This window comes from Microtus oregoni, unplaced genomic scaffold, assembly GCF_018167655.1.
Source record: "Microtus oregoni isolate MIOR12 unplaced genomic scaffold, Mior012 000070F_ref0000104, whole genome shotgun sequence".
NCBI lineage: Eukaryota > Metazoa > Chordata > Mammalia > Rodentia > Cricetidae > Microtus > Microtus oregoni.
In genome coordinates, this window is record NW_024543977.1 from 7,797,998 (window position 1) to 7,815,078 (window position 17,081).

At 41.8% G+C, this 17,081-nt stretch overlaps 1 protein-coding gene across 1 annotated transcript in view; it reads right to left on the reverse strand.

The window, feature by feature from the left end:
• Positions 1 to 2,008: 2,008 nt before the first annotated feature.
• Odad2 (outer dynein arm docking complex subunit 2) overlaps positions 2,009 to 17,081 on the reverse strand; it is a 151,969-nt gene continuing 136,896 nt past the window's right edge. Inside the window, exon 21 of the mRNA XM_041641543.1 lies at positions 2,009 to 2,122. Within this exon, the coding sequence (XP_041497477.1) occupies positions 2,009 to 2,122 (114 nt within the window). The remainder of the gene's footprint in view (positions 2,123 to 17,081) is intronic.

Consider the following 17,081-nt stretch of genomic DNA (forward strand, 5'->3'; position numbering starts at 1 on the left):
GAAGCCAGAGGGAGTATTGTGTTCTCTATACATACTGTTAAAATAAAGCCTAAAAAAGAAACTCATCATAAAAAACACAGAGAATTAAAGTCTTCACTAGCACAAAATAAATATAACAAAACCCTCATCCATAGAAGGGAAAATCAAGCCTATAAATATTTTCACTGCATATACTTGCTGACCAGGGGAGGGGCTGATCAGCCTCATCCACGTCATCTGAAAATTGAGGGTGCTTTGCAGGCTTTGACATTTTTCTAGTAAGACCAGCATTTTCTATAACCCCATTTTACAAAGTAAGCCCAACATTGGCCTTTGAGATCAACATCATATTCTGAAAGGCGTTACACTGCTGGTGATTTGTTTACTTAGAAAACACGTAAGAAAATCTGAATACTGCTTTTATCTATTTCTAAGTGTGCGGCGTCTTTAAAATGGCTCTATTGCTTTTAAAACATATGCTATGAGCACCATAAAACGCAATCCTCCTGTCAGTATTCACACGTCCCCTCCCTTCACCATTGTATTTTTATCTTGCTTCCCTTCGATTCCAGAGACACAAGAATATTTTAAGACCCAAAGCTGATGGTGAACTTTTGAGGTCACTGTAGTAACAACCTAATGATCATTCATTTCCTGTAGTTATCACAACTCACTGCCCCTAGGTGATTTTTAATGCTGTCAAACAAAAGTGGTTACTGTGAAACCTTTAGAAATATCTAACTGGAACTTGACAGGCACGCTTTACTCTTTAAAGTTAATCCTTAGAATTAATGCTGCTTCCTTCTTTGCAGCATTCTCATTTACATTCTCCTTCAAAAGCAGAAAAGAAAATGGGTGTTTTATAAGACTTTAGAAATCCCAGAAGCACTGGCCTTTTTACCAGAACCTCTGCCGTTGCGCATCTCACTCAGGCTTTTTCATTTTGTACAAATTATTTACATTGAATTCAGTTAAGTTTATGCTTTTCTCCAAAGGATGACATATACGGTGTCTAATATTTCTTCAATAAAATGACCTTGCCCGCTCGCTAAAGCATTCTCTGAGGGAGATCCTTGGCTCTCCGAGCTGACACAAACGGAGCTGTTTTTCTGGCGAGTGTTAGATGGTTGGGACAGTTAGTTCCCAAACATTTCAGAACACAAAGGTTACATATGTGATTTTTAAAAGTGTGTTCTAATGTTTCTTAGCCTGACAGAGGGTGACTAATCCTTTGTAGCCACTTTTTAAAAAGTACTTCATGTGCTAGAAATCCGTTCAGAAATTCGGAGTGATTGGATGTGCAGTAATATTCTTTACATCAGCATAAATTAATTTCAATAAAAGTGTCGGTGACTCTCTCTGAGGGAGATGAAACATATCGTCGTTTACACTCGGTGTGTCCCAAAGTGAAAGGACCCCTTGTCCTTGCGGTTTGCATGTCACCATGTGGTGACAGTTGTACATTATTGTCTTGGGTCTTTGATGGTACAGGAGAAGTTTGGGATGACCTCAGAATGCTCTTGCTAAGAGCAGCTGCTTAGGTTGAATTCTATTTAATAATCATTTGTGAAATCAGCACATCTCCTCAGAACTCTACTGTGGTTTGCAAGCGATCAAGCAGACCGAGCCGTAAGCACAGGACAGCCAGATTGGTTTAGCAGAAGAGGCATTCTGAAGGCATTCACGGGTGCGTCTGGAACCACACACTGGAGAAAAGCTGTAGTTTTTATTAAAATCATTGCCGATGCAAAAGTGGAGTTGAACTATATAAATAATGTATACATTTACCCTCAAATTATTGGAAAATTATCACAAATTTATTGGTTTTATATTTCATTACATATTTACTTTTCATAAAATAGAAGAAAAAGATTCTTGTGATTTTAAAGGAAAAATATTTCTGTCTTAGTCTATGTGGTTTTTGTTTAGACTGTTTGAAGGACTGGTTAATAGATGCTTCTTGACTCTGTCTTCCTGACAGAGGGAGTGGTATGACCTTGTTATTTGGTAGTTTGTGTGGGTTCACATTTCAAGTATATCTCGCCTTTTCTGTAGCCAGAGCCAATCTTCGGATATTAGATATACAGCCGGCAGCAGCTTCCTGAAGATCCTGGTCTGGAGACCCGACCATATCCAATAGAAGCTGTCACACACCAAGTGGGAGGAGAGAAAAGAAGAAAACCATTAATCCAAAGACATAGCTAGGAAATAAGTTAAAACAGCATGCATTTTAAAAAAAGCAACAGAGGGGCTAGGTAGACAGCTCTGTGGGTAAGAATTCTTACTGTGTAACCATGAGGACCCAAATGTGGATCTCCAGAACCCATGTAAAAGCTAGGCATGGCCTCTTGTGCCTGTAATCTCAACAGTGGGCAGCAGATAGCATCATTGAAACGGTGAGTTCCAGGTTCAGTGGGAGACCCTGTTTCAAAGGAATAGGCTGAGAGTAATGAAACAGGATGGCAGACATACTTCTCTGCCCTCGGCAGCCACACACAGAGACATACACACTCACCTCACACACATGCACACTTGTAGAGACATACACAAGTATGAGAAACCCCATTCGAGTGAATACACAGGCTTACATAGGGCCGGAATTCCTTGTATGTTCTTACCGCTTCAATGCAATAGATCTCCTTCTGGTGTCTCTCTGGCAAGCTTTTAGCCTTTCCACAAACCAGCAGCCTATTATCTCTAGATACCTGGCACATCTTCTTATACTCAATATCCCTGAGTTTAAAGTTTGTTCACCTAAGAGAGTGATTTCCTAATCCCTCAGTCCCTCAATAGACTGCCCCCAATGCCAAGAAGTTTGTGTACTCTACCCCAGCATTTGTCTTTCTCCTGCTTCAGCGTAGACAGCAAGGTCCCAATCCCCCACTTGCTTTGCTTTAACTGATGCCACCCCTCTACTTAAAGTGCTCTCTCACCACCTTCTATGACTTTGTAACTTTTATTCACTTTTAAAGAAGTTTATTTTCTTCTGTATCCACACAACTGTCCCACAAAGCCACAACTGATTTCCATCAAGCAAATAGCCATTCCTGCCACTTGGGGCTGTGGCAGTTGACTCAAGTGTCTACAACACTTGGGCACTTAGCCTTCCCATAGCTATCGGGTCCCTGTTTTCTGTCTGCTAGACTGTAAACACATAAGGAAATTTATGATATCAACATAGTGCGTATAGAGATCAGATGCCAAGTAAATGCCAAATAAACCGACTAGAACTTCTTAAAGCTAGCAGATATAACTCAGTAAGATGTTTTAAAAGTTAATTAGATTCTAGATTTTCTACACAGAAGTACTGGAATACAAATGTGGATAATGCCAGGAAATGAAGATGACTCTATCAGCAAAGACTATCAAAAAAAAAAAAAAAAGAAGCATTGTGGGACGGGCCACCTATGCCACACTTGTGATTCTGGATTGTATTCTCACAAAAGAAATTATTCAATCATTTTAATTAGGGGAGTGACATGGCCACGTCTGTATTTTTAGAAAGTTTCCTTTCATGGCAGTGTTCAGACTGTGGACTACAGGGAGAGGGTGCTCAAGGGTATGGCTTACTTCAGAGGAGACAAGGAGTGAAAAGGGCGAAGTGCAACAAAGAAGGAATTAATTTAATGGCCATTTAGGGAAGAAATATAGAATCGCATGGTGCAAGAAACACTGGTTACCCAAAACGAAAATAAAAGTGGTACTCTCACATCATTCATAAGCACCAACCCAGGTGGATTTATGCCTTATGAGAATTAAAAATGTGTAAAAAATTTACAGATTGTATATAAGGACATCTGGAACAGACTGGAGTATTGAAGTCTGGCCTCTCTGTTCCTTGACCTTCACATCTCTTTAGCCCCCCATCTCTTGCGTCACACTCTGGCTCTCATTTTTTCAACACAACTCTCTGGCTGCGGAGTCTTCCATTATGACATGGCAGGTCCATAGTAGCTGCTTGTTTTCATCACGAATACTGGCCTCTGGGTTTCAATAGTCCATGCTCTTTGGCTTGGTCTTCACAGGCAGGCTCTGCAGTCGTTCTTTTATTAGCTTCTTAAAATTCCTGACAAGACAGTCACTCAGGAAAGTCAGTTTTTCATATAACCAGCTTTCACTCCAGAATGATCAATTGTGTCCAAGCCTGGCAGGAGGTAGTATATAAACAGTAAGACAAACAAATCCTCTGTAAATCCAACCGCGGTGGGTTCTTCCACTGCCTAGCTGCCCCTATTTCAACACCTAGCAAGCTAAACCTGTCTTTTTCTCTACTTGATTCCCTTTATCATGCTTCTCAGAGTCTATTTCGGGTCTTCATTCTTCAATCTCTCCACCTAGCAGCCATAGTCTCAACATATGACCTAGGGGAACTCTGACACTCCACAGAAGCCACAACGTAGGAGCAGCTCTTCAAACTACAGCCCGAGTGGTACCTCATCACAGCGCTGCCGCCTCCGCTCCAGTTAGGGCATAGGTCTGTCCCGTGTTCCAAGGCCTTTGTTACACGTCTATTCTTTATTCAGTTCCTTCTCTTTAGGATATTTTAATATCAGATGCTCCATATCTGTGACCTCTTTCTTCTTAATGGTTCTTTCCATCTTCATTTAAATGTGGTTTGGGTAGATTATATGACTCAGAGGGTAAAGGCCTGATGTTCTGAGCTTGAGCCCCAGGACCTAGAAAGGGAAGGAGGGAGTGGGAAGAAAGAAGGAAGAAGGAGGAAGGAAGGAAGAAGGATAAAGGAGGGAGGGAAGGTGGAAGGAAAAGAGGAAGAAAGAACGGAAGAAGGAGAAGGAAGAAGGAGGAAGGGAGGAAAGGGGCTTTCGTTTGTTTCTTAGTTATCTGGCTTCTTTGCAGACTGTACTTCCAGTCAGGACTGGACCACCAAGCACTTTGAAGATAACACATTTGCTCAGCACACCCAGTGCCCAGCCCAGAGCTAGAGTTCTGTAAATGGTATTCATTTGGTGATTACTTCACCCACTTCCAGGACTGCTTGGTTTGCTGGAGGCTGTCCTGGCCGATTAGGGAGGAAAGAGAAAGAAGGAATTTTAGTTTAGTCTGGCTCTTCCAGCACTTGTTTCAGGATCCTGCTATCGAATCCCATGACCCAGGCTTTTCTGGGCATCTGCCGTTGCTTCCTTGCCAGGCTCCCTTGGAAAGAAAACCCTTGATCTGATGCCTGTCAGAATCAAACACACATTTAGCTTCTCCTCCCTCAGCCCACATTGTTGTCTGTAGTCTCCTTCGGGCTCTCAAGAATCAACTGTGTTTATTTCCAAACCCTGAACACCCGTTACACAATTCCACACTAAAGAAACCAATGAATTGTGAGGGAGGCTCCTTTAAAAGTTTGGAAGGTGAGAATCTGCCCATTCACAAACTTTATGTTAGAGGTCTCATCCAGGCTAGTACCCTTCATGGGACACTGAGTAAATTTTTTTTTTTTTATAGCCAACAATGCAGCAGGGTGACTGCTTCTCTTTAGGCAATTCAGTTTGCCTAAGTTCTTACATAAAGCATGCCACTTAGCTCTATATCCAGGAAGAATGCATACTGATATTTTTGCTAAAAGAACTTCATAAACTACTGTTTTAAAAGTCTAACCCAGACTGGGATAGCTCAAGCAGTAAAGTGCTTGCCTTGCATATAAATCTGAGCTCAGTCACCTGAACCTGGGTTTTTGTTTATTTATGTTTTGTGTTTTGAAGAGTTGGACATGTACTCCCAGCACTGGGGAGGTAGGGACAGTGGGATCCCTGGGGCTAAATAGTCACTCAACCTGACTTACTCCTATTTGGCAAGTTCCAGCCCAGTTAGAGGCTCTGTCTCAAAAACAAAGTAGACAGTGCCTAAAGACAATGCCTGTTGCTATCCTTTGGCTTCCAAGCACTCTCTCTCTCTCTCTCTCTCTCTCTCTCTCTCTCTCTCTCTCTAAAAAACAGAGTTAACGAGGAAAAACATGGTGCATGTGGTGGGTTGTGCTTCCTTAAATTTACCTTGCATGTCTCTCTGGCACCAGATCTATAGGTGACCTAATGTTTGCATAATGTGAATGGTTTTATTAGTTACCACGTTGCTATGTGCCAGGCACACCGTGACTTTACCAATAAAAGTAGCCTGCACTGTTCATTTTACTAAGCTAGGAACATTCTCAAACAAGAGCATAGAGTGGCAAGTTCAGAATTTTCTCTGTACTAAGGATATGAACATCCTGGTATTTGAGAGAGGGCCGCATCCTAACCACTAGGCCACTCGGCAGTGCCCTGATTGATATCTAAGAGGCGCTCTAAGGACACGTTTGGTTTAGCTGTACGACTGAATCCACTGTTTTCCTAGAACCTAAATGTACTCTATTGTCAGTGGTAACATGTCTTGCTGTGTGAGACATGCTGGCTGGTCTCAGACTGTTTTACAGACTGAGCAAGGACCTGTTCTTCCCCCAAGCTTCCATGTGAACAATGTGGACCCATGTAAATGCCTTGGTTTGGAATCGGTCTCTGGGCTGTTTTCATTTTTCTAAGAGCTTCACAAACAAACCCACTTGGGAGGAATGCTTTAAAGTTAGGGTAAGTAGCCACAAGTCAGCAACTTTGCCCTGGATTTGGTGAGCCAACTGTTAACAAAGAGCAGTGCCTTTTCTCACATCACGAGGCCAGAGAGCCAGGAGAAGGCAGTTTACAATCTTTCGTGATAATTATACTTAAAAAGCAGGGGTTTCCCTTGGAGAGCAGATGCAAATTGGGCATGAGTAACATGGAGTCCGTATAGCTCTTTTTGCTATATGTATTTTTGATCTACCGACTTTTTCCAACTATAAAGGCATTTTTAATATTATGAGGGGGGAAAAACACCTCGGGTTTCATTTTTTGAAGTGTTTGTTCCTTTCAAAAGCTTTGCTCTTTTTAATCATCCCCTCCCCCAAACACACCCAAGGACTTTACATTTATGGGGAGTTTCATATATACACCGAAAGAAAAGCAGCCTCTTTGCTTTAAAACTTAATTGCACAGAGCACTTTTAAACATCATTCAAACACATAACGTTTTACAGCTTGGCTTGAACAAGGACGTGGGAGGGCACAATGGGTGGCTTGTGGATTGGCATGGAGGACTGCGAACACTTCCTTCAGTGCAGAAGGCTTTGATCTTGAGGCTGTGCCCTGAGTATACAACTGTGACCTGTGGCTCACATCTCTTGAAAGGTGAGACTTCGGTAGCTTGGGAACCAACCAGTGCCTGCATCCAATTTTACTTTCGTATTTAACAGTTCACGGCTTTATGCTGTGTTTCAGTTGTATGAAACATATGGACTCATTTGAGTGATAACACAGTTTCTTGTAGTGTGACTCCACATTGTTTGGATGAGCAGGGTCTGGAAAAAAATGGGGGGTTTAATTACAGCTGGGTGAGTTCCAAAGTACCTGGGTATACACACGGCACAGGATTTTCCAGCAGGATCCTGAGTGTCCAGAGCCGATTTGACTCTTTTTCTGTTCAGGACACGGCACATTAATGACCACCTCTGCTTGCAAAGTGGCTATTCATCCGGCCTGGGCCTAGCAGCTGTTTCAGACAAAGCTCCACCACAGTCAGACTCTGAGCCTGGCTAATTCAATTCAGATGACACTGTACCCGAACTCGGGTCTTCACGATACATTGTTCTGTTGCAGGCTGGGACAGAAATGGAAATGTCGGTTCTGTTTGGCTGTTGTAGAGAGGCTTGTAGACCCTGATCTTCCCTAGCGTCTGTTTTTCCACAGCTGACAAAGGAGCACGCCATGTACTATGGATTGAATGTCTGCTCCAAAACTCATGTTGAAAAGTAATCCTTATGGTGAGGCATTAAAAGGGTAGAAATTTAATCCATGGTATTTAGAGGCAGGAGGTAATTAAGGTTAAATGAGGCCATACGGGTGTGGCCCTAATCCAACGGGACTGTGGCTCTCTGAGTAGAGCAGTGACCTGAATTAAGGGTCTTTATCTTACCATGTGATGTCCCCTTTGCCTTGGGGCTCTGCTGACAGTCCTCACCAGCAAGACCAGCTTCACCAAATTCTGTTTCCCAATATGGAATTTTCCAGCCTTCATAATTATTCTTTATAAGTTACTCTGTCTGTGATGTTTTATTATAGTAACAGAAAATAGACTAAGTATATGTTTATGTGACCTGAGATGTACATTTACAAGTTGAAAGTAGATGCCACTTTTATTGAACTGGTGTCCTTCCTCTTCAGCCATCTGCTCACATTTGAGTATGTTTGCTTTGGGGATTTTCCTCCTTAATTTTGGGGTAAGGGAGAGCGAATGTTATGTAGTTATTTCCTTCAGTTGAAATCCTCTCTCCTAGAGGGAGAAAGGAGCTCATGACTCAGGAAGCTCAATCAAACTACAAAGCTTAGAAAAGTGCAGAAAGTTGTGAGAGTCATAAATATCCCCCTCAAGTCTGGACCCGCAGTGGAGGGTGCTGCAAGTCTTACTAAGCCCCATAGGTGCAGCTTTTATGAGTCATCACCCAGGTTGGATGACCCTTCTGAGGAGGCAGCTGCTGTTTAGCCTACCAAGCTCCTATAAAGAGCCCCAGTTAATCCATTGTCTCACACTGGACTTCAATGTAATCATTTCTCTGATTGGACATCCATGTCTTCTCTGGGGTAAATATGTTTCCCTGGGGAAAGTCACACAGCAGTTGGGGTTGAGAAAAGATCTATGCAGCCCAGACTGGTCTTGAACTTGAAAACTTCCTGCCACAGTCTCTCCAGTGCTGGAATTACAGCTGTCCTCCAACGTGCCTGGCGCTATACTGCTTTGTTCAGGTGTCTCAGCAGAAAGCTTTTGTGTCCAGACACTAAGACATGAGGTCAACCTGCTGGATCTGTATAGCAAGGAGTAGAACTGGGATCCGTACAAGAAACAGTGACCTCATAGGAACACTACGGATGGGGAATGGTTTGATTGCTACTTGGGTGAGGAGAAAGCAACTCCGCTCCATGCTGCGCAGTAGAGAAAGAGGTTTTGGCAATCTATATGTGCTCCATTTGTGTTGGCATTTGAAATACCTTCAAGTTTCTCCTCAAATTGTCTTTGTGTTGTGTAAAGTATGTCTGTACAGATAATATTTTCTTGGCTAAAAATATAAAGGAAAGATAGGATAAGTTTTTTAGAATTGCATTCTATTGGACAGATCAAATTCCAGTGACATAGACTCTTGGTGGAAATGGTCCCATAGACGATGTAGTGCTTGTCTGAGTTGATGCTGGCTCTGTTGTCTCAGTTTGAAGCCTGGCTTTAAGTTCTTCTAACTGTGCATGGCCTGGAGCCGCTCTCTAAGACTCATTGTGCTACCAGTAAGATTAGAATCTGCCAGGTACTTTCCTGATAGGATGTGGGGATTAAATCCAACACTGAGCACTAAGTGCTGTATCATGAACTCACAAATGCAATTCTAAACAATTTTATCCTGTCTTCCCAGTGTGGCTGTTTTCTAAAGCTGGAAGATGTGAAGCAAAAAGATTAACACTTTGCAGAGTTTGGTAGTACTTAACTATAGCCCTAGCACTCCAGAGACTGAAGTAAGAGGACCACGAGTTCAAGGCCAGCCTGGTCCATAAGGTAAAACCCTGTCTCAAAAACCTAAAACAGAAACTTAAAATAGTGATTAGAATTCTTTGCCAGGGATCTATTTTCTTTCTCCAACTAAGTCTAATTATATTGAAAATTAAGACAATAATGTCCTGTAAAGTAATTACAAGTTGAAATGCCAAACGTAGCAATCTTTATATTGATAAAAATAGACTATTAAATTCTTAATCAAGTTAGTTTCCTCTAAGTTGGTCCCTAATCCCAAGGATGTTTCATTGGTGAATAGAGGCGTGAAGTACATAGTAGTAATGAACTGATCTCTCTGGGATGGGAAACAGGAGTTTAAACAATAGGTAAGTGTTAAGATTTTAAATACAGGCAACACTTGGTATCTTCTTGTTTCAATGTCAATTCCATTGCTGTGAAGTTGTTTTTTTGTTCTTTTGGTTTGACTGTAATGTCGCTGTCTCCATTGAATGTTATAGAATCGTTCTATTTTCTTTGTACCTGTGTTCTAAAATGTCATTATCGTATTGGATTTTTGTTGCTGGGGCAAAATGCCAGCACCACAATGTAAAGAGAATGATTTTTGGTCCATAGTCTTTGGCTCTGTTGCTTCTGGAGCATGGTCAAGGCTGATCATTATGGTGAAGGAAGCATAGGACAGACATGTCTTAACTTATGGTAGATAGGAGGAAGACAGACTAAGGGTCTGAATGAGACACATACCCAAGAACATATTCCCAGTGACCTTCTTCCTCTAGCTGTGCGCCGCCTCCCAAAGTTCTCCAGGATTTCCCGAGTCCCTGCCCATCTCAGTCTCTGTGGAGCACTGACACTGGCTCCTTTGCTCTCTGCACTTGTTCCGTGTTCCTTTCCTTTCCTGCTTATGCCTTCATAATTTTGCTGTACTTTTGGGAGACAGCTTCTTAAACTTTACTCTTCAGCTCTGAATATTTTTTTGTGTCCTGAATATTTTTTTTTTTTTTAGCAAACACAGAAGCTTTTTCTAGCTTCATAGAGACAATTGCTTTTGCTCACACTAAGGATGCTAACAACTGAACTTTCTCTTCCCTCTGTCATGCTCTGCTTATTTCCATCCACTTCAGTCTCTGTCACATTCACTGCATGACTGAAACTCTGAGCTGATATTTTGGCTGGTTGGCTTTCTGCTCTGCTCCAGAGTGATCTAGGGTTCTGGAGCTCCTCGTTTGTGTCCTTCAGATAGTTGTTAACTTGATGGTAGTTAGAATGCAGCTTTTACTTGCTAGCCGATTCATGAATGGTGGCTGGAGATTCATCTTCCTCTTCCACGGGTGTGGGATGTCTTAGTTTCCACATGCAGCACACAGTCCCTACTGCCAGTAATTGCTGTTTTCCTCTCTTTAGTCACCTGCTGATTGGGGTAGGGTTATAACTCAGCCCACACCCTCTGTCCTCCTGGAAACACCAAGCACTGTTAGTTCCTATGTGCTCCTAGGCATCCCTGCTGTACACTGCTTCTACTGCCCGCTGTTGATTGGTTTGTTTTGATTCCTTGGGTCTGCTAGACAGTGGCCACTCAGCAATCTGAACATCAGCTCAGCGTGTTTGTTTCTCTGTTCCCTTTGTTCTTGTTTCCTTCGCAGCCCTCCGATTCAGCAGCCCTCCGATTTAGTCTTCCCCTATTTGTCCAGATCTTTGTTTTGCTTCAGCTTTATTTGTTAGGTTCCTTGGATCTAACACTTATAGACTTCAGCAGAAATTCTGATTAGATTCAGGAAGTTAATTTACTGCTTTATGTAGAATGTCCCACAGGTTTCCACAGACACAAAGGAACATGTCCCGATACTACTACAGGTATACTGGCCACATTGCACCTGGGTTAGACATTGAATGTCTATGTGGTTTTCTGTGTCCTTTTTAAGATCAATCTCATGAGACTGTTTAAATATGTGTGAGATGGTGTGTGTGTGTGTATGAAATATCATTGTGTGACTCCTTCAAAGTTTAAGCTTCCAGTATTAAACTCAATTCTTAGATACTTCTTTGACTGCTTGACATCTCTACTAAGATACAAAAAAAAAAAAAGGCACCTCCAATTTCACATGGACGAGACTAAAGTCTCTACCCTTCTACACAAACTCTGACATCCCATGGCTTCCTTATCTGCACTGAAGCCAATTCATTTCCCCAGTTGTTTGAACTGGAAATTGTGGAATATCTTTGACTCCTCTCTTTGTGTTATAGCCTTTACTTAAGCCATGAACAAAACCTGTTGGGTCTACTTTGAAAGCATACCCCAAGTCTGACCTCTTCTCATGAGCTCCACGGGTGTGGTCTGAGCTATGATACCCTCTTGCCTGAACCTGTTGATTAGGCCAAGCCTTAGCAAGCAAAGACCCGGCGCTAATTTCAGAGGTACAGCCTAGAGAAAATACCTCAGAATGCAGGAGGGGCTTTCCTCCTTTCAAGCACAGAAGGCAGAGTAATAAAAGAGACTCTGAAATGAACGCCTGCCTTAGGAATGGTGACAGGCTCACTGGGTGCATTAACCACACTCATCAGACTTCGTGCCTGGCAGCAGATGTCCAATACAAAACAAATTCAATTTTGTAGACTTTTTGTCTCATTGCTTTCATAGGGAATTTTTGTCTTATTGGTCTTTTGTTTATGTAGTATGGTTTCTGATTTTGTGTTTTTGTACATTTTTTGTCTGTGGGGTGTGTGTGTTTCTTTTTTTAATTCTGGGGTGTTCATTTATTTGCCTTTTATTTTCTGGAGAGAGAGAGAGAAAAAAAGGCATGGAGTTTGTTGGTGGGGAGATGAGGAGGATCTGGGAGGAGTTGGGGGAGAGGAAACCATGATCAGAATATATGGTATAGGGTTTTTTTTTATTTTTTCAGAAAGAAAGAAAAAGAATGGTGAAAGGACTTTCAGAGAATTACACAACTAATACTCATCCTGGAAGTTGTTGCCTTTTTGTTTATTTGTTTGATCGTTTTGTTGGTTGGTTGTTTTTTGAGGCAAGATCTTATTATACATCCCAGGTTTGCCTTGAATTCACTATCCTCCTGCCTTAGCTTTCTGAGTTCCAAGATTACAGTTAATGTGCCATTATTCCTTTTATTTATTCATTTTGACTTCGTACACTGTTCCAGCTAGTTTCATGTCAACTTGACACAAGCTGGAGTCATCAGAGAGGAGAGAGCCTCAAATAAGAACATGACTCCAAGCTGTAGGTAAGCCTGTGGAGCATTTTCCTAATTAGTGATTGATGTGGGAGGGCTCAGACCATTGCAGGTGGTATTGCCCCTGGGCTGGTGGTCCTGGGTTCTAAAGGAAAGCAGGCTGACAAGCCATGTGAGCAATCAAGTAGGTAACACCCTTCTATGGTCTCTGCATCAGCTCCTGCCTCGAAGTTCCGGCCCTACTTGAGATACTGTCCTGACTTCCTTCAGCAATAGACTAGAATGTGGAAAGAAACACTTTCCTTCCCAGCTTGCTTGTAGCCGTGGTGTTTTATCATAGCAATAGTAACCCCAAGACATACACAATAACCTTAAAAGGATGTTTCTGTTCTGATTTGTTTGTTGTTTTCATGGTGAGAATTAGTCACGCGAGCAAGTGGAGTTCCAAACCTTACACAGAAAACCCTAAAGATTCAAACCACTCAGTAAAAGTTGCAGGAGATAAAAACCGCCTTCTGAAAATGAGTAACATGAACAACTAACAATCAGAGAAGATCCAACAAATAGCCAACTTTTAAGAGTTACAAATGTAAGTACTGAACCTGTTAAACTACTGGAAAAAAACATGGGGAAACTGACATTGGTCTGTGGTTTTTATTTCAGTTTGTTTTGGTTTGTTTGTTGCTTTGTTTATTAAACAAACCCAGAAGCTCAGGCAAGCAAAGCTGAAGTGGGCAGATGGGATTTCCTCAACACCAGAAGTTTCTGTATGAATAACCAAGGAAGCAGTCCATGAAAAAGACAGACAGCTACACATTGAGAGATAGTACTTCTGAATAATGTGTCTGATAAAGGGTTAATAATAAAAATGTATGAGAGACTCAAATCAGTAAATCAGTAGACAATCCAATGTAAAAATAGACAAAATAAGAGTAAACCTTTTCAAAAGGAGAAGGAAATGAAAAAGTTCCAAAGTCATCAGAGAAATGCAAGCAAGCATCCCAAGGATGCAACATTTTACCTCTGCCAGAATGCCTGCAGGCAGAGATGACAGACCGCTCTGAAGGAGGTAGTGAAGGGGAGCCCTTCTGTTATCAAAAGGAATTGGAAGGTACCCCCTAATTAGAAATAGAACTGGCTGGTTTTCAAGCGACCTCACTTCCAGGCACATGTCCAAATGTAACAGAATCAAAGGGAAACACCTGCACTCCCAGGCCCATGGAAGCTTGTTCACAGGAGTAAATACATAGAAGCACCTTAAGTGTCTAGCAGAGGACGAACTGGCAAAGGCAGGAGGCACATACGAAGGAATGCTATTCAGCCTTTAAGATAAGGGAGTCCTGAAATTTATGTCACTATGGATGGATCAGGAAAATATCATGTTAAGTGAAAAAAACAGACACAGATAGTCAAGTACATGATTCCATTTGTATGTGGAGTATAAAATAAGTCAATACACAGAGGCAGAAAGAGTTGTGATCCTCAAAGACTGGTGGGTGAGTGTGGGATACCAAGGACATTGAGCCTATAATTAGTGATCCTAGAGAAGCTAAATAAGAGAACCCAAAGAAAAACATATAGGCATCCTCCTGAATATTAACCTTCAGCAAGCGATGAAAGGAGACAGAGACAGAGACCCACATTGGAGCACAGGACTGAAATCTCAAGGTCCAAATCAGGAGCAGAAGGAGAGAGAGCACGAGCAAGGAACTCAGGACCGCGAGGGGTGCACCCACACACTGAGACAATGGGGATGTTCTACTGGGAACTCACCAAGACCAGCTGGCCTGGGTCTGGAAAAGCCTGGGATAAAACCGGACTCTCTGAACATAGCGGACAATGAGGACTACTGAGAACTCAAGAACAATGGCAATGGGTTTCTGATCCTACTGCACGCACTGGCTTTGTGGGAGCCTAGGCAGTTTGGATGCTCAACTTACTAGACCTGGATGGAGGTGGGGGTTCCTTGGACTTCCCACAGGACAGGGAACCCTGATTGCTTTTCGGGCTGGGGGGGGGACTTAATTGGGGGAGGGGGATGGAAATGGGAGGCGGTGGCGGGGAAGAGACAGAAATCTTTAATAAATAAATAAATTAATAAAAAAAAGAAAACAATATACTGAACAAAATGACAAAAGTTCTAGTTAGGCAGAAGAAAAAACTAGTGCTCAAACAGCTCAGAGACTACAGTTAATGTCTATTCAAAATATCTTAGTATACTTAGCTATATTGTAGTTAAGAAAATGTAGTTAAGTAGATTTAATTATAAAAAATAATTTGGGAGCTGGACGTGGTGTCACACGACTTTAATCCCAGCACTCAGGAGACAGAGGCAGGTGGATTTCTGTAAATTCCAGGCCAGACTGGTCTACAGAGTGAGTTCCAGGGCAGTCATAGCAACACAAAGAAACCCTGTCTTGAAAAATAAAATTTAAAAAACACTATTAAATAATAATAACAATAATAATAATATGAGGACAGATTTGACAGTATCTTAGTTTCTGTTCTATTGTTGTGAAGAGATATTATGATCAAAGCTACTTGAAAAAGAAAGCATTTACCTGGGGCCTTATTACAGTTTCAGAGGGTCAATTCATGGTCATTATGATGCAGAGCATGGCAGAAGCTGAGAGCTACATTCTGATGCCCGGACAAGAGGCAGAGAGCTAACCTGGAAGGCTAGATCTCCATATTCCTTCCAAATAGTTCCACTAACAAGGGATGAAGTGTACAAATATATGATCCCATGGCGGCCATTTGTATTTAAGCTACCACAACTGGTTAGTCAGTTTTCAACATTTCTACAATATGTGTATATGCGTGTGTGTCAAAACTTATGTTATACCTCACAAACATAGATAATAAATTATTTTCTCAATTAAAGTTTTTTTGAAGTTCTAATAAATGGACTAGCTAGGAAGAAGTGAGACCTGGGAAAGTAAAGTACCATTCAAGAGGCAGTAATTGGACCCAAAGACCATGGAATGGGTCATTAAGGAAGCACAACAATTTAAGGGAAGAATGGAGTCAACATTATGTCATCCTTGCAGAGGTTAAGGGACTTGGAAAGAGTCCCTGGGATCTGGACATTTGGAAATGTTAGATAACATTGACAGAGCAGTCTGAAATTTGGAAGTGAAAGCCAGATCGTGGTTGGCTGAGTGCTCTTCATAGGTGTCAATTCTTTGATATTGTGGGCTCCATAGTGGATGCAGGGGCGTGCTAGCACATTAGGAATGAGTGAAGATGCAGAGGCAGGGCTGGAGCTCTGCTGGAGAGCCTGCATGCAGCATCAGTAGGCCCTGGGGTTAATCCCCAGTGCCTAACCCCCCTGAGCAAACAAGACACGGTTTGCAGCAGACAGGAGGAATGGCAGTTTATAATCTCCCGTTTTAGGAAACCGGTATCCAGGCACCGAGAATGGACCTTGGGAAAAATACTCAGAAAGTGGGAGTAAATGGTCTCTGTAAGTCAGCCACAGATAAGCTTGCAGCCGAGGGACAGCAAGCTAGGGTATCGTCTGCCTATAGCTTTGCCTTCTTAAAAAGCATTAAAATCCGGGAATAACATCGTGACTCAACTCAGGCAAAGATTTACAGCTGCAAATTTAACATAGAATTATTTTGAAGGTAACAGGATAAATTCTTTGTTTGTTACACAATAATTACCTTACTTCAGGAATTTTTGCACCAAAGGATTCTGTGTGTTTACAACACTGCTCTAAGAATTCACAAAAATTAAATATAAAACTGTAAAGTTAATTCCCAACTAACAGGAAAATTTGAAGGCGTCTCTCATTGTGCACATATGAAAGGGGATACCAACTCCCACAAAGGACTCTATGTGACAATCAGTCTGATTTTTAATGTGACATTTGCTTTATTTATCTCTAAAACATCTTAGCATGTTATTAAAAGAAAGTAAAAACCAGTGAGAGTCCCTCCCACTGGGGTAGAAGTAGGAGAGATACTCTTTGGAAGAAACAAAGTCAAAGAACTGAAAAGAGGCAAAATGTTTTAGTTAAACCACTTTCCTAATCTTATTTGGATTTAATTTTGGTTTTCAGAAGCAGATTAATATGGAAAAAATAAAACATGAAGTTGGAAAGACACAACTTTTCTTCATCAGCATCACAGAACTGACTTGCTCTTTCTATTGGAACAAAGCTCAGTTGGGTGCTGGTGGTGCACACCTATAGCCCTAGTGCTTGGGAGGCAGAGGTGGGCTTATCTTTGTGAGTTCAAGGCCAGCCTGGTCTACAGAGCTAATGCCAGGACAGGCTCCAAAGTTTTGAGACAGAGAAACCCTGTCTCAAAAAACCTGGCTGCAACCGCTGGTGTTCCTTCCTGCA